Below are 19,006 nucleotides of genomic sequence, written 5' to 3' on the forward strand. Positions count from 1 at the left end.
AGTCAACAGAGCCAAATATCAACAGTACAACGATTGAAATTGCTTTTGAGAGCCACATTTTTTAAACTTAAACTTCTTCTAACGCCACTTCTTCAAAATAGACTCGCCCAGGCCATGGTATTTTGTGGAAGAGCCACACTCAAGAGGCCAAAGAGCCGCATGTGGCTCGCGAGCCGCAGTTTGCCGACCACTGCCCTAAGGGCTCCCAGACTGCGAGAGGGCACAGGCTGGGCAGATAGACCGCCCCCCTCCCTGCCCCCCGAGTGCATGAATTTTCACGCACCGGGCCTCTAGTATTTACATAAAAAGAGTAAAAGTGGACCTTTATTTTGTACCATATATAAAAATCAACTTAAATGTGAGACCTGAAACTATAAACTTTTAAAAGAAAATACAGTGAGAAAATTCATGACATTGGTCTTGACTGATTTCTTGAATATGACATCAGAAGCACAGAAAAATAGATGAATGGGACATCAAACTTTAAAACATTTGTACCTCATAGAACACATAAACAGTGAAAAGGCAATGGGAGGATGTATATGCAATCATATGCCTGATAAAGGCTTAATATTCAGGATATCTGATATAAATTACTACCCGTATTTTCCAGCGTATAAGATGACTGGGCGTATAGAAGATTTTCCTGGGTTAAAAAGTCGTCTTATACGTCGGAAAATACGGTATATATAAAGAACCCCTACAACTCAATGGGAAAAATATCAAATAGGACTAAAAACCTTATCTCTTTCCCAGCCCAATATTCTCTGCCCAGTAAAACAAACCAGAGAATAACAGTAGCAGTCTAATTTTCAGGGAAGTTAATAAAGATGACTTTGAAGGTGAAATATTCCCCCAAAGTTCACGGTATGTTCACATGCAAAGATTACACAATGAAGACATGTACTGCTTCATTGTAAATTTGTATGTTTCTCACCTTCAAGACTAACCATTCTCCTGTCCTTCCTCCTCCTCCTCCTTCTCACACTGACTATTGATCTCTACAAGCACGAGGGCCACAGCATAGCTCTCAGAATAAGGCCACATTTGAGTCAGATCTTTAAACCAACCCTTTAAGGCTCAGGCTCAAGTTGCCCTCAAGCCCTGTTCTTGTACTTTAATGTCGTATCTTCTGCCTTATTCCCAAGCTTCCTTTCTGTTTTTCTTCCCCTCCCCATAATTCTCTCATGGAACTTCAGCACCCACAGGATTTCATTCTTGAGTCCGATGTCAGAGCTGGGATTCTGTGTCCATTAGACCACTGCAAGCTGGTCTTCCAATTATCACCTGCCTCCAAGGCTCTATCCCTGTACTCGTTAACACCTATCAGGACACTTACTAATACCTCTTGGATCCCTCTTTTTATTTCTACCCTCCACTAATCGCCAAGATCAAATGCTGCACAGCCAGCCTACAAAGAACACAATCTGCTCCCTATGCCAAAACCTCTGCTCGTTCAGTTACTCTTGGAGTTCCAGCTCCTCCCCAGAGCAAGAATCGTCTTTCTCATCACACCGATCCCTGCCTCCTTGCCCCATGCTTTCATACAGAACCAGCCAGTCAAGCCTGGATCAGAGTCACAGGAACAAACAGGTCTGTTATTTGATGAATATAATAAATGCTTGCCTCCCATAGTAGAAAATGGCAATCTTCCTTAAACTGCTACTGATCCTAGCGCATTTTGGAAGACTTTCTGAATCTACCACTGAGAACCCTAAAGATAGAAGAAGTATGACTGACAGCGTCATGCAGAAAATTAGATACAATCTCACAGCATGAACAGACACACTGCCACTGCCGAGTGGGTATAATGCCAAATCATAATGGGACGATCTAAAGAGAAGAGCTGATGAGTCATAGGAAGACACAGTAAATGTTGCAGACAAATTAAGTAGCACAAGACTCATTTTCGGAGGGGGAGGGGAAAAGACCAAAGTGTAGGATGGAATTAAGATATGAAAAATGTGTTTGCTCAAAACTTGAATCCAAGGGAACAGACTTGGAAATTGTAAAAATCCTGAGCTGCTATTAAAAAGTAAATTAAAAATAGCTAAACATCAATTTCAAAATAGTTCACCTGAGTTTCTACAAGATATTAAAAAATAACTTTTATTGTCATAAAAACTGAGAAAAATATTTTAAAGGGACAACAATAACTGAAAAACAGAAAATAAAAAGGTGAGTTTAAATTCAAATGTGGATTATTTCATAGGGCATATGACTATTTACAAGAAACTATTTTTTCCTTTGTAATAAACATAACTTAGTTCTCAAAGACTTGATTAATAATAAATAACTTAAAGCTTGACTACGCCGGCTTTGCCTCTTCAAATTTTCTAGTTATCATCATTTTAAGAAGTCTACTTCTGAAGAGATATTATAACACAATTGCAATTAGGAAGCTAGAAGAAATTATTCTGAATACCTTAACAGAACATAATTTAAATTGGGCCACTTAAAGGGAAAAAAAAACAAGGGAATATTATGAATAATTTAGAATACAAATGGGAAACTAATTGGAAAATAAATCTTTAATCTAAAACAAATTAGTAAATAAGCACTAAATCACTTTGATGATTCTATTTTAAAAAAAATAACATCCGGGACACAGAAAGACTTCAAGATGAGTCCATTTTGTTAACTGCGGGTGGATTTTCTGCCTCGGGAGGTGTCTGGTGCTGCCATTCAGAAGCCTATACTCATCCACAGGGGACAACTCCCTAACTCTTAACAAGACTGACAAAAGTCATGGCTGCAGCAGGAGAGTGTATGAACTATTTCTATCTCCACCCATGAGGAACCGACCACAAAAAACAGTAGGATGTTTAGTGGCAACCCTACAATGTTACCTTTACATGGCTAAGTCCTGGCCAGGACAGGTTCACAAGGGAAGACAGGAGCAGGGGGAGGCAAAAGGGACGATGAAGTAGAGATGTAAGAGCTACATGTTAAATACATATCATTTCCTTAATATGAACTTCATTATTTCTGTCATGCTTTTATCAATTCCACTATTTTTATATATTATGTGGTAAATCATGAAGTCTTTAGAAACTGTGTTTGTCCTAACGCTTCTTATCAGAGAAGAAAACACTTGCCTGACCTTGTATTATTTCCAGTTTTCTCACTGGCTCCCTCTTTTCTTCCAAAGCTATTCCTCCTTCTACTGAAATATTCCATATCTCCCACTCTGCCCATCTCTCCCCACCATCTGCCCATTAGATTGATTCAAAAAATCAAGCACAGGGGAAAGGATGTCCCTGAGCAGGGGAAGCAGGGATAAGGATGGAATCTGCAAGTGTCCATGGCGTGGACCAGCTGCTCTGAAGAGCTACTCTGACATTATGGAAAGAGAATATGTCCATGCAAACAGCATTTCACTCTCTTCCTCACCTCAACTATGTGTTTTAAAACAAAACGTATAAATGCTTTTGATTGCTTTTCAGTAACATTGAAGTAAGGGGGTCAAATCCTATTTGAATAGAAGCTATATCTTCTCTTAAAGCACTTGAACTCGCAAGAACCCAAGATAGCAAGCATGCTCAGTATAGAGGACCTGGTTCTTCAATCCACATGTTCCCCTTCCTCTAGACACATGCTTCTCTTATAGCTAGAATCCTATCTAATAAAAGAGTAATATGCAAATTGACCATCACTCCAACACACAAGATGGCTGCCCCCATGTGGACACAAGGTGGCCACCACAAGATGGCCAGCAGGGGAGGGCAGTTGGGAGGGACCAGGCCTGCAAGGGAGGGCAGCTGTGGGTGATCAGGCCAGCAGGGTAAGGCAGTTGTGAGGCACCAGGCCTGCAAAGGAGGGCAGTTGTGGGCGATCAGGCCAGGAGGGGAGAGCAGTTGGGGGGGACCAGGCCTGCAAGGGAGGGCAGTTGGGAGTGATCAAGCCTGCAGGGGAAGGCAGTTAGGGGTGACCAGGCTGGCAGAGGAGGGAAGTTGGGGGCAACTGGGCCTGCAGAGAAGGGCAGTTGGGGGGGACCCAGGCCTGCAGGGGAGAGCAATTGGTTGGGACCAGGCCTGCAGGGGAAGGCAGTTAGGGGTGACCAGGCCTCCAGGGGATGGCAGTTAGGGGCAATCAGGCTGGCAAGGAAGCAGTTAGGCATCAATCAGGCTGGCAGAGGAGTAGTTAGGGGGTGATCAGGCTGGCAGGCAGAAGCAGTTAGGGGCAATCAGGAAGGCAGGCAGGCAAGCAGTTGGGAGCCAGCAGTCCTGAATTGTGAGAGGGATGTCCGACTGCCCATTTAGGCCCGATCCTATCGGACATCCCTTGAGGGGTCCCAGATTGGAGAGGGTGCAGGCTGGGCTGAGGGACAACCCCCCGTGCACGAATTTCGTGCACCGGGCCTCTAGTGTTTAATAAAAACCAATATTTTCTCAAGCATAAGGGTGAATGACAGCAAAACACTCCCCTTCCCCCAAATCCATTGGGTTGGAGTAATTGCTCAGATGAAAGCATGTGACTATATTCCTCCATGCTTTAATTAATAAATCCAAGATATCCTTCCATTAGGAAGCTAACGCCATTCAATTTTACTGTCCTATTTTTGATTAATCTTCCATTTGAATTCCTTCTCTCACATTCTCTTTATCTCAAGCAGTTAATGTAATTTCCTCAGGTAGCAGGTCACCATTCTGCAATTCTTATAGTTTTGTTCTTTGCCTCTTTCTTTTGTAGCCAATCTCTTTCCCACTCTCAAGCCCTACATTTTATCATTTTGTTACCCATTTAATGCTAATATTTGCCTAGCTATACTTGCTAAAAAAAATTTTCAAATATCCCACTGCTCAAACATTAAGCCCACCTTTAAACCCTTTCATAATGTCTATTTGCCTGAGAAGACTGCTCAATAAGGTCAACGGCTGAATAAAAGATTAGTTGAACATAGTTTTAAAAATTGAATTAATTAGACCTTTTTCAATAAGATAGATATAATACCAACGTTTTCCTAAATTACAAAATACCCTCAGATGGCATGAAGTATGCAGTTACAATACCTCCATTTTATCTGAACAGGATTCTAAGGCTCTACCTCATTTATGCTACCCCATCCTCAGCAGGAGCTAGGGAAAATCTAAAGGACATCTCATCTCCTCTAATTATGTAAAATGATCGTGACTCAAATGCCAGCAAATACTGCCTAGATTTGCATATTCTGCCAATCACTACTCTAGGTATCTAAGTAGCATGAATTTGTTTTTCTTAGTCTTATCTAGTGGGAATTGTTGAATTAGCTGAACAAGGACCACATCTAGCACAATATGAGGGTGGAAAAAGACATGTAGGTTATGATTATTACAATATCTTTATTAACTCCATGTTCACATACTCCCAACATTAAACCTACTTTTACCAACTCTATATTCTGTTTACCATATAGTACAATCAATATAATATAAACTTTTTAACATGTTTCATGACTAATATAACAATGATTTTCACTGGGGGGGGGCGTGGAGAAATGCTATGTAATTTAAGAGCTTTCTGAAATAAAGTTATGATTTCCTTTTATGGAGAAAAAATCAGATAAAAATCTATAATAAAAATAATTTGAAAATATGAGTGCAAGTTCCATAAAAATCTCTACTCTGTTGCTCTGAAATAAAAAATATATTTTAACTGCTTTTGTTTTCTCTCAAAGAATGTTAAAAGATATCTTTAAGTTGTCATTGTGTATATTATTGATTTTTTTTCCAGAAAAAAAATAAAGGTAGATTTTGTGATCTTCCAGGAATCTCAATGGACTTGAGTCACTAGACAAAGATGCAATAATAATTATATTCATTTTAAAATAATCATATGCACTTAATAAAATATTTATGTATAGTTGCTTTACAAATAACGTACTACTTATCTAGTAAAGTGAACAAAATATATTTAAATCATAAGCTTAGTTACACTTGAAACGAATGTTAAAAAGGTAGTTCACAGCCAAATGTTTCCAAACCAATATTTTATAGTAATTTTCTAAGAAAATCAAGTTAAATAAAATAAGTTAGAATTCATAGACCTCTTATTATCTTAAGAAGTTCTTGCATAGCACTGAACACATTAAGTATTGAATTTTATGCAGGGAATGTAAAAATGATGCCTTGCCCATAGTGTTATATGTCAAAGGTGAATAGATATGTGGAATTTTGACATTTATTTTGTAAGGTTAAGATTCTTAAAAGACTGGTGAAGATATAGATTCCAAAATTCCCCAAACCTTTAGACATTACATTTAGTTCTGCACATGCCTTAGTATTCTTCCTAGATCATTTGATTTTTTTTACAAACAGGTGCATCCAAATAATTGAGATTAGCAAGAGAAGAAGAAAGAGGACAGGGGAAGGAGAGAATAGGAAAAAATGTCAGGAGTTTGTTTCCTGCATTTTTGGAACTGGAGAAAATAGGATTACACCATTCAACTAATAAAAAAATAAAAAAAATGAAGCATGATTCCAGTAATTGAAGGTGAAGGTAGAAGATGCAACCCACAGCAACCACCTTCTCTAACATTTACACCAACCTCTTTCTTTACAAACCAATCCTATATAACAAAGAGCTAATATGAAAATGGCTGTCACGCCCTTGCACCCTCGCGCCCTTGTGCCAGGGCCCAGGGGACCTGAGGCTGCACCCCCTGCTCTGGTGCTGGGGCCAGGGGACCTGAGGCCGGGCCAGGGGACCTGAGGCTGCTCCCCCCGCCCAGCAGGGCTTGACGGGGGACCTGAGGCTGCGCCCCTCGCCCAGAGGGGCTTGATGGGGGTGGGGCCGGCTGGGTCTGGGTGTCACACGATTTTGAGGCATGCGCAGGTGGGCAGGGACTTGACTCTGGGTCCCACGGCATGCCCCAGACTATGACAGGAGGGAGATTTTCATATACATTTAACTAATTTTCTTTCATCAGTGACACTTCTATTATAGAGAAAGGGCAAATAGCAATATTAAAATATTTCCTCTAATTAATTCCCTTTTAATGTGCACGAATTTCGTGCACCAGGCCACAAATTTTGTAATAAAAGTTATTAAAACCTCAATCACCAAAAATGCATTTATTAAACATATGGTATAAAAGGTGGTGCTACATATAGTTCTGGCCCAGAGGAGTAAAATCTCTTTCAAAAAATTGTCATTTCTCTCTTGAGGCCCTCTGCTGGGAAAACAGAATCATGTCTGCCTTTTAAATTGTATCACTAGTATTATATATAGATGGAGGGCAGTACTGTATCATACCTCTGTGATTATAAAATATCTTGTACCTGCTTTTTGATATATAGTAGTGACCATGCTTTATCAGAGCTGGTTTTAATGATGTTATTCTAGAATGTTTTCTTTCCAGATGATGATAAAGAAGCTAATAAAAAAATGGTGCCAAGTATCACAACAGTAGCAGAACTTTGCTGTTTTCTGGGGCTTTTTATTTTTTTATTTTTTAATGGAGTGTGCTGGATATCTCTATAATTTTGTTCAGATAACTGCAGAACTTGGAAAACTCTTGCTGCTATAGATGCAGACCATGCTGCTATTCATCTTTTTATATAAACATATGTAAATATATATTTTTTGAATTTTTGGAAGCTGTGCTGTCAACTTTATAAAAGCTATCCCATTTGTACTGTGTTGGGTTGGCATTGTACAGAAATTAACAGCCATATTGGTCTAGAAACATTCAACAATTTTTCCATTGTTTTAAATATGTAAGGTTTTAATCTACATGTGTTTGATTACCGAAACTAATAAAATACTCTCTAAATAAGAAAAAGAAATCTAAGACAACAGGACAACCAAAGGGAAAACAACATATTTCCTTGTTTAAATGTGCTCATTTCACTTTGTGAACATTTTGTAGCATGGCATAGGACAGCTGAAATATAAATTATCCTTTATAAACATGTCACAATTTTTTTTTTGAAGTAAAATTCAAATAAGATTTTAAAACCCACTTTTTGTGTACAGGTATGTGTTTATCAATTCCAAATTGCAAAAATAAAAATGAGAGTTAATATTTCATTGTCTGAATTTAAAAATACTTACACTATTGGCTTTTCCAGGCGACTTCCCTGTGAGCCAACAATCTCTCCCAATGTACAAAACACTTGTCCCAGAAAGTCCTAAAATAGATAAAAGAATAAAGTTTATGAGTTTCCAGACTGTCTTTACGCTATATATTTTGTACATCACACTTGCATTGTCTCCATTACTGAAATGCCGACTTCTCTAACTAGCTTCTAATGTTACATAAGATAAGCTCAATATGCATTAATTTTAGCAATGAGATTCTCCCCTAAGTTTATACAGCATTTTGTCCTTTTAATCCCAGAGCAGGTTTGTTATTGTGAGTGTTTAGATGTTGCGTTTATTTTCTTTTTTACGTTAAAATAGAAATGGAAAAAAAGTTCCAGGATTTGAAGTCACAATTGGCTTGCCTTTGGATGCCTCTGAATCTGCTAAGCTTTTGTCTGAGGAGGCAAATTGGGAAAGCACAGAGCAGTGGCGGCTAACAATACCAGCGCCACTTGCAGAGCGGTCAAGTGGTGTCCTGGCTACAACTGGGTTCCGGAGCCACACTGCCACGTGTCTTCCAGTACCACTTCTACCACCTGTGACTGCGCACGTTATTTCTCATCAGTTTCCTCATCTCTAACATGTGTTAACCCCCCTCACAAACTTGTTTTGAGGGTTCAATGAGTTATTGCGTGAGTTGATGTTAGTATATATTTAAGTGCCTGAAAGTGAGTTAAGTGTAAAACACTATAGAGTTCATTAGAGTACACTAAGTGATTTTAATTTTCAAAATGCAAGATCTGTTATTAATACTTCATTTCAGCCCTAACTGGTTTAGCTCAGCGGATAGAGCATCAGCCTGTGGACTCAAGGGTCCCAGGTTCGATTCTGGTCAAGGGCATGTACCTTGGTTCCGGTCAAGGGCATGTACCTACTAGGGATGTGCAGGAGGCAGCTGATTGATGTTTCTCTCTCATCGATGTTTCTAACTCTCCCTCTCCCTTCCTCTCTGTAAAAAAAATCAATAAAATATATTTTAAAAAATACTTTATTTCACATAAAAGGAAACTAATCATCTAGGAGGCTGATTTATCCATGTTTTAAGCAGTCTCTAAAGTAGCAAAGTCAGAGCTAACTCATATTCTACATTGATATGCTGCCTAAGAATTTAAATATCATAAATGCAATGCAACTTCACATGCCAACAAAATAAGGGCTCCAACATCATCCAGATATTTGGGGCAAGAAATATGGACACGGTGCCTTAACTGGTTTGGCTCAGTGGATAGAACATCGGCCTGCAGACTCAAGGGTCCCAGGTTCGATTCTGGTCAAGGGCATGTACCTTGGTTGTGGGCACATAACCAGTAGGGAGTGTGCAGGAAGCAGCTGATGGATGTTTCTAACTCTCTATCCCTCTCCCTTCCTCTCTGTAAAAAAATTAATAAAATATATATTTAAAAAGAAAAGAAATATGGAGATGGTTTAGTCAGAGCCACTTTCTAGTTTAGCCCGTAGGTAATTGCAATCTGCCCTAAAGGAAAAAGTGGGGGCTCTCCCTAAATTTGTGCAGTGAATGGGTCCAGACAAAGCCTTAGAAAAGAAGGGAAAAAGAATGACAGAACAAAATGTTGTTTTAGGTTTTACTAAATAAAAATATTTTCTCCTGGTTGCCTTGTGGGCGTGGCTTGTGGGTGTATCGGAGGTATGGTCAATTTGCATATTACTCTTTTATTAGATATGATAACAAGCTAAAAATCCAGGGAACCATTGTTATACCATCAGATTCCAGTTGATTATTACATACATTTATGTTTCTTTTCTCTTCCTTATTAATACTCAGGGGAATATCTACTTTAACTGCATAAAGGAGCATAATATTCTAATTTATTCAAAATTATTACTTTACTAGTGGCCCCGTGCACGAAATTCATGTATGGGGGTTGGGGGTATTCCTCAGCCCAGCCTGCACCCTCTCCAATCTGGGACCCCTAGAAGGATGTCCTACTGCTGGTTTTCAGGGATCGGGCCTAAACTTGCAGTCGGACATCCCTCTCACAATCCGGGACTGCTGGCTCCAGCCACTCACCTGCCTGCCTGCCTGCCTGCCTGCCTGATTGTCCCTAACCACTCTGCCTGCCAGCCTTCTTGCCCCCAACTGCACCCCCCCTGCTGGCCTGCTCACCCGCACCTTCCCTCCCCACTGGCCTGCTCACCCCCAACTGCCCCCTTGCTGGCCTGCTCACTCCAAACTGCCCCCCCTGCTGTCCTGATCACCTCCAACTGATGGCCTCCTCACCCCCAATTGGCCCCCCTGCTGGTCTGCTTACCCCCAACCGCCCCTGCCATCCCATCCTGGCCTGATCACCTCATTTTTTTTTCTTTTTCTTTTTTCCCCAGCACCTCCTTGAGCGGAGGCCAGGGCTGGCTGGAAGCAAGTATCTAGGATTTATTTATCTTCTATAATTGAAACTTTGTAGCCTTGAGCAGAGGCCAGGGCTGGCCAGGGCAGGCGGGAAGCTTGGTTTCCTCCATTGCCAGGGCAACCCAAGCCTCCTGCTTGCTCCAGCTCCGTGGCCAGCCTCCATCTTGGTTGGGTTAATTTGCATACTCGCTCCTGATTGGCTGGTGGGCATGGCTTGGCATAGCATAGTGATGGTTAATTTTCATGTTTCTCTTTTATTAGTGTAGATTATTTCCTTTGTACCAATATTTACTGATCAATTCCATGCATCTACATTTAATATTATGTAGCTACTTCTCTATGTTCATAAAAATTACATTAATTCTATGTGCTTTAATAATTCCACACATATTAAAAGGTAATATACTTTGCCTTTTAAATAAAATGGTGTTGTTTGTTGGTCTCTTTGCTCACTTGCTAGTTTACCAGTTTTAATGACTCCTATATGTGCTTTTAAAAGGATCTTTTACATACATTTATTTTTTCACATAGCAAAGCAGTATAGCATGCTCCTTGACAGTGAGAATTGTGAGGATCTATACTGTATTACCTGTGTTTATATTCTGCCTGACCATTTCCTAATGTCTCTATGCCTCAGTATCCTACTCTATAAAATGGACATAATAAATAATACCTACATATTATATTGTTGGGAGGACTAAATAAGATAATATATGCAAAGCACTTAGAACAGAGGCTTGGAACATGGTGTCTAAGAAATATATTCCTCTCTTCTCCTCCCTACTTCCCTGGGGTTAAAAGAATATTATATATACTCAAAATGTATCACTTACTACTAAATTCCAGTACTGGAGATTCACTAAAATTATCTGAATAAAACTATTTTACACTTGTGGTCAATATAAATGCTTATTTTGAGTGAGTGTCATTATAAAACCCAGCCAGGGCGGCATGGCTCAGTGGTTGAGCATCAACCTAATGAACCAAGAGGTCATGGTTCAATTCCCAATCAGGGCACATCCCTGGGTTGCGACCAGATCCCCCATTGCAGGAGGCAGCCGATCAATGACTCTCTCATCCCTCTCTCTCTCCCTCTCTGTCTCTCTCTCCCTTCCTCTCTGAAATTAATAAAAATATAAATAAATAAATAAATAAATAATAAAATCCGAATGTGTCTTATACACCAACTTTATCTTATATGTTAACTAGTATCTCTCTATATCAAACCTAAATGACGGGAACGACCAGTTGCTATGACATGCACTGACCACCAGGAGCCAGACGCTCAATGCAGGAACTGCCCCCTGGTGGTCAGTGCACTCCGACAGCCAACCGCCCCCAGCCAGCCAACTTCCTGCCTTCCCTCCTCTGGCCCCCGGGCTGGGACAGGGAACCAGGGGTGGGTGGCAGCAGAGGTGGCCCCTTTCCCAAGGGGGCCAAGGGCCGGCTCCCTCCTTGGGCCGGTGGCCAACCTCCTGTACCCCGTCCCTCCCCGCGACTGGCAGGCCCCGACTGGCCTGCTGCCCATCCAACGCTGTGGCAGCACAGCAGTGAGGGAAGGAGAAGGGGGGGAGGGGGGAACTGCGCGGTGGCGGGGCACCAACGATGGTGGAGTCAGCATCAGGCGTCTGTTTCTTCTGCGCCTGGCCCAGTGACAGTCACCTCCTCTCTGGCCCAGCCCTGACTGGCCTGGCCCCAATCGGCCCTGATCGCCGGCCAGGCCTAGGGACCCCACCAGGAGTTAATCCATTTCTTGATTAGAGTCATGATTTGCTTCCATTAATTCCTTCTACCTTGTGTTCATTATACTGATTCTAAACACAGTCACACTATGCCAGTAAGAGCAAGAAAGAATAAGTTACACAAAATGTCTTGCTTTCACAATATTTTAAAGAAGTAAGAAAAAGAACATGGGTGAGGAAAGTTTGTATTGCCTTTTAAATTTTATTGTTGACGTTATCTACTACTATTTTATTACTGGCACTCCTTGCTAATATTGCTGACTTACTTTGTATTTAATTAATTCATACTAATCAGATGAACTATAAAAGATCAAGATGTGACTTTGTTATATTATGGCAATAATTCTTAATAATCAAAAAAGATGCTTCTTTACTTTAATAATGACTCCTGCTATCTTAATGGTTGCTAGCAGACGTATATATTGCCTGGGGAATAATACAACCTTAATATGAAATAATTGGATTCAATATTTTAGTAGAAAAAACATGTCACATTTTATCATTACTATAAGGTTTGTTTTCAAGTAAGAATTTTCTTTCTAATAATTAGATTGGTCTACAAATCAAAATGCTAATTCTACATTCAAGAGATTCATAAAAAGTTCTATACTCAGACATCAATAGTTATAAATACAATTTTGAAATTATTTTCTAAAGCTTAATTTATTTCTTTTCACCCAGCATAATTGTTAATTTTCAAAATATTATTTGTTTGCTAAGAGTCCAAATAAAGGCAGTTAAATAAGGCAGCTGAATGAAATTTAAGCTTTCAATAATGAGTACATGGTCACTGATCTAAATTAACCAATTTTTTTATAGTTTTTTTTGTTACATATTTTTTATTGTTTAAAGTATTACAAATACTAATACATATGTTAAATTAACCAATTTTTTAAAAATTATCCACAACATATATAACACTTTCAAACTATATATTAATAGATTTTAAAATAAAACTATATAATCCAAAAATATAACAAATTTATAGAAAATATTTAAGGAGGCACATCACTTTTGTAGAATATTAATACTCATTAGTAAATAAATGAGAAATGTAACATGCTAACAGAAAATAAGTAAATATTCTCACTATATAAACATGACGAGACAATCAATAGGCCAAACAACTAGAAAACTTACTGAATACTATGAAACATATTATAGCATTATTAAATAATAATATTAAATATAACAACTATGGAACAATATCATTATTAAATACTAAGTCCTGAGTAAGGGCCAGTTTTACATATAAATAATCCTACCTAATATAACTTAATAAGTGCTGAAGATACTATCATCAAACATACCTCAGGCAACATACCTCCGGCTGGTGGTCAACCTTCCATACCCCGTCCCTGCCCCCGGCTGGCAGGCCCCGATTGGCCCTATCTCTGTATCAAAGTCTAAGAGAGATCTACAAGGCCCTACTGAAAATGCAAATGGAAACACAATCCACTAATAGAATATCAGTCATCAATTCTTTAGCTTGAATACAGCTTATAAGGCTAACTCTCATCATCTAATAAGGACCAAACAGCATGCTACATAGAAAAAGAAAGTTACTATTGAAAAGTTATCAGAGGACACTAGGCAGTCAGACAATGCTCTCAGTAACAATTTAATAGAAATCTGAACAATGTGAGGGAGAGAACCAGGTGAATATTGGGGATAAAAGCATTCCAGGTAGGAGAAAAAGCAAGAACAAATGCCCAGAGATAAGAATATGCTTGGGGTGTTCAAGGAAATGCAGGAGAGACAGTGGGTCTAGTGGAGAATGAGCAAAAAAGAGAATGGAAGGAGAGGAGGGAACTGAGGGCCCATGATAGACCATGAGTTCCATTGTAGGTATAGAGGAAAGCATTTGGAGTGTTTGAATTGGAAAGTGACATTCCTCCCCCGCCTTTTAAGATGATAATTTTGGTAATCTTCCACCAAAGTTCTAAGTGCTGAAGTTCCCCTAAGGCTCTATCCTCCCCTCTTCTCCATTTATAATTTTATTTGATAACTTTATTGAGTTCAATTTTATAGGCTGATGGTTCCGAAGTCTGTATCTCTAGTCTCCAGACATGGCCTCATCAGTATCTCCAGTTGGATTCTATTGGAATCTCAAACAATATAAATCTGCCCTAACCACTGATTTCACTATGCTCACTTCCATCATCTTAATCACTTCCTTCCCAATGGACCACACTACAAAAAAAACTGTATCACCATTTATCCAGGTGCTCTCACCATTAACCTAGTAGTCATTCTTATTTCTCTTATCTCCACACCTGCTATCTAATTCATCAGAAAACACAACAACAAAATATATTCCAAATCTGATCCTTTCTTACCACTAAAAGGGCTGTACTCACCACATGTGCACCTAGCCAACCTGCAGCAGTCTCTGTTGGTTCCCAATTATGGGAGTTCCCTGGGTGAAATTGGAAACTTCCCCCTAACACAAAAGGCAAGAAGAGACCAAAGAAAGAGGCAGACCACTCCAGCTTGGTTGTGACAGTTTTAATAAACCAGGGAACTTACACATAAGACTTGTCTTGGGGAGCCAAAAAACAAGTTGATAGCTACCTCCATCCTCCAAAATCTCAAAAGTTTATATAAAGGCCTTAATGGGGTTCAGTCATGTATTCAGTCCAAACAGTTTAACAACACATTACTCTCTCAAGAATGTGTTCTTGAAATGGCTCCAGCTATGGGCAGAACAAACATTTTAAGGACAAGGGGAGGGGGGGAGGAGCCTCTGATTGCCTGGGTCCAGCTTGTGAGCCAATCAGCAATCACATCCTCTCAGACCTCCACCAAGAGTCTCCTTAACTCCAGTCTTGCTTGCTTACCCCATTCTCCACTTTACCTTCCAGTCATTATTTAAACCCTATCTAATAAAAGAGCAATATGCAAATTGACCATACCTCTGCTACACCCAAAAGCCATGCCCACCAGCCAATCAGGAGTGAGTATGCAAATTAACCCAATCAAGGCGGCTGTGGCCACAGAGCTGCAGCAAGCAGGAGGCTTGGGTTTCCCCAGCAATGGAGGAAGCCAAGCTTCCCTGCTGCCCTGGCCAGCCCAGGCCTACACTCAAGGCTACAAAGTTTCAATTATAGAAGAAAATAAATCCCAACAAAAATGGTGGTAGCCGCAAAGCTGGAGAGAGCAGGAGGCTTGAGTTGCCCCCGGCGATGGAGGAAGCCAAGCTCCCGCAGCCCTGGCCTGCCTTGGCCTCCACTACAAAGTTTCAATTATAGAAGACAAATAAATTCCCACAAAAATGGCTGCGGCCACGGAGTGAGCAGGAGGCTTGGTTCCGCTAAAGGCTACAAAGTTTCAGTTATAGAAGATAAATAAACCCCAGATACCAGAGCCTCCATTTGGGTCGCTGGGGAGCGTGGCTGGCCTGCAAACCACCACAGGCCCCTCACCCAGGCTGCCCCACATCCCAAGGGAACCCCCACCCTGATCCGGGACACCTTTCAGAGCAAACCAGCTGGCCCCCACCCATGCACCAAGCCTCTATCCTACCTATTTTTTTTTTAAATATATTTTATTGATTTTCCACAGAGAGGAAGGGAGAGGGATAGAGAGCTAGAAACATCGATAAGAGAGAAACATCGACCAGCTGCCTCCTGCACACCCCCCACCGGGGATGTGCCCACAACCAATGTACATGCCCTTGACTGGATTCAAACCTGGGACCCTTCAGTCCGCAGACCAGCGCTCTATCCACTGAGCCAAACCGGTTTCGGCCCTCTATCCTATCTAATAAAAGAGTAATATGCAAATTGACCATCACTCCAACACACAAGATGGCTGCCCCCATGTAGTCAAAGATGGCTGACCCCATGTGGACACAAGGTGGCCGCCACAAGATGGCCAGCAGGGGACAGCAGTTGGGAGGGACCAAGTCTGCAAATGAGGGCAGTTGGGGGCAATCAGGCCAGCAGGGGAGGGCAGTTGGGAGGGACCAGGCCTGCAAATGAGGGCAGTTGGGGGCGATCAAACCTGCAGGGGAGGGCAGTTAGGGGTGACCAGGCCAGTAGAGGAGGGAAGTTGGGGGTGACCGGGCCTGCAGGGAAGGGCAGTTGGGAGGGACCCAGGCCTGCAGGGGAGAGCAGCTGGGGAGATGGGGGGACCCAGGCCTGCAGGGGAGGGCAGTTAGGGGTGACCAGGCCTGCAGGGGAGGGCAGTTAGGGGCAATCAGATTGGCAGGGGAGCAGTTAGGCATCAATCAGGCTGTCAGGGGAGTGGTTAGGGGTGATCAGGCTGGCAGGCAGAAGCGGTTAGAGGCAAGCAGGCAAGCAGCTGGGAGCCAGCAGTCCTGAATTGTGAGAGGGATGTCCGACTGCCCATTTAGGCCCGATCCTACCTGGATCGGGCCTAAACGGGCAGTCGGACATCACTTGAGGGGTCCCAGATTGGAGAGGGTGCAGGCTGGGCTGAGGGACACACACCCCCGTACACAAATTTTGTGCACTGGGTCTCTAGTGTATACATAAGATCACATCCTCCTCCAGTGAAATCCATTAAAAAAAAAAAAAAAAAAAAAACTTGTTTTTTAACCATGGCCTACAAATTTCCACATAATCAGAATCCTGTTCCGATGATGTGGAAATTTGTAGGCCATATGTACCTTTCCAGACTATTTTATTTGGCTCTCTTCATCATTCACAATACTCTACAGACGGAGGCTATCTTTCAGTCACACCAATATTCCAAACTTTCCTGAATCAAGGTCTTTGCACTGCTGTTCCTTCTGCCTGGAATGCTTTTCCCCTCGATTTTCAATAGTTTCCTCCTTCTCTTTAATATGTACCCAGGGTGAGAACTGGTACAGAATCATGCTGCCTGGTTGAGAGAAACCTAAGCTTCTAGTTAATGGGTTTCATCAGTCACTTTCTCTCAGTATCACTATCTTATTAATATAAGTGCTATGAAAAGGAAGTTATATTAACCATTAATTTACATTTATTTCTATTGAATAAATCTGCCCACTCCACCTATCCAGTTCTAAAAATGTAAGCTATTTTAGAACATGGACATGTTTGTCTTATTGATTGCTATATTCCTCAGCACTAGAATGCCGTCTAGAATATATGGATTGTTTGCCTGACTGTATGATTATACATTGGAATTCAGTGCAGTGATTTATGATTTAAGTGTTCTTTTATTCTAATGAAAGAATATTGCTCCACTTATAAATCTCTTCCTATGAGAAAATGCAGATCATGACCCAAGCAATTAACTTTCAAATAAAATTTTCAAATATAACTGATCTACTTGTGAAGGTTTGTATAGATAACATTTCAAAAATATAGTAAAGAGCATACACACCTCAACTGAAGGTTGTTGTTTTGTGGCCAAAATAATCCAGTGAGCCATAAACACGTTTAAAACAAAAATTTTAGTGGGTACCTTCGGAGGTCAACCAAATGGATACATGCATTTTGGATTGCCTCATGGGTCTGAAAATTTAGTGCACCAAGTACAGTTTCACTGTCATCTAATTCAGAACACCAAGCAGAATCTTAGATACACCAATTATAGGCCTGTTATTAAACTTTTCATTAATAATTTGGCTGATGCAATTATGCAAATGAAAGTATGCCATGTAGTTCTGCTAATGACATTAAGATGAGTGGGTTCAACAGCAACTTAGAGAACAAAGCTGCTGAACAAAATGTCAGATTTTATTCACAGTATATAACACTTTGGGGGGGATAATATTTTAGTGAATAATTTCCTCAGAGAATCATAAAATGGATAAATCCTCTAAAGGAATATGTCCCTGATTTTACAAGTCAGCCTGGATCATAACGTTTCTCTACTAAAAACTTCTGCATCATCAATAGTATCAATTACATTTATACTGATCCTTTATCAACTTACCAAGTGTTCATTTACAATGTCAGAAATCTGAGGTACAACTCTATATTTCCATTTTCCCTAATAGTACCCCAAATTTAAGAATTTGACCCAAGATCTTTAAGTTCTAGAAACAAAATAAAGTCATTCTGAGAGGGGTTTCTTCCAAAATTATCAGAAATGAGAAAGAAAAAGAAAACTATTTTATTATTGTTAAGGAGTCTCTCTTGATATCAAATTCCTTTTGTAGAAGTTAAGTGCCTGCACTCCACATGCAGGCCCAGGCAGTTAGAAGTATTTCCTAAAAGGTTTCATTTTTTATTTCACCTTGCAAAATTGGCAGGTAGACAGCCACACTTTTAAAGAACTGTATTCTCAGGAAATAGACTTAGCTTGTTTATTGGTTCCTCTGATCTTCCAAATGCTTCCTGAGTCATTTGAGTTGAATGAGTTCTATGCTCTTATACCTAAAATCTGTACTCAGTGTTCAAATAAGGAAGGACTTTTGATGTTAATTTCTAAAATATTCTTGTAGCAACCCCAAAACACATTCCTTTCCTCTTTTGACATGATTCATCCATGTATAAATCAGACTCCTATCAACTAATTTGCATGGCTTACGAAATACATTTAAGAAAAATAACAGAGAATAATGTACAGAAAACATTGAAATATAAGATTATATTATCCACAGGAACTATAGGAGGCTATGTAATATTTCAGGACAAAGGTGATGAGAATCTGAACTAAAGCAGTAACAGCAAGAAGGTATAGAAGGCAGAAGAGAAACAAGTTTTTGTAAGAATGAATAGAATCTGTTGCCTCACTGTGTGTGAGACAAAAACAGGTTAAGGAAGACTGACCCTGAAATACAGGGGAAAGAAGATGTTAAGAGTTAGTGCTCAGTTTCCATTCAGGCAAGGAAATGGAATAAGATTCATAAAGAAATGATAACTCAATAAGAACAAGA

At 40.4% G+C, this 19,006-nt stretch overlaps 1 protein-coding gene across 1 annotated transcript in view; it reads right to left on the reverse strand.

The window, feature by feature from the left end:
* CPNE8 (copine 8) overlaps window positions 1-19,006 on the reverse strand; it is a 195,622-nt gene that overhangs the window by 109,149 nt on the left and 67,467 nt on the right. The window contains exon 6 of the mRNA XM_079775534.1: window positions 8,035-8,111. Coding sequence (XP_079631660.1) covers window positions 8,035-8,111 — 77 coding nt within the window. The remainder of the gene's footprint in view (window positions 1-8,034; window positions 8,112-19,006) is intronic.

Source organism: Cnephaeus nilssonii (assembly GCF_951640355.1).
Source record: "Cnephaeus nilssonii genome assembly, chromosome: 6".
NCBI classification, from domain to species: Eukaryota; Metazoa; Chordata; class Mammalia; order Chiroptera; family Vespertilionidae; genus Cnephaeus; species Cnephaeus nilssonii.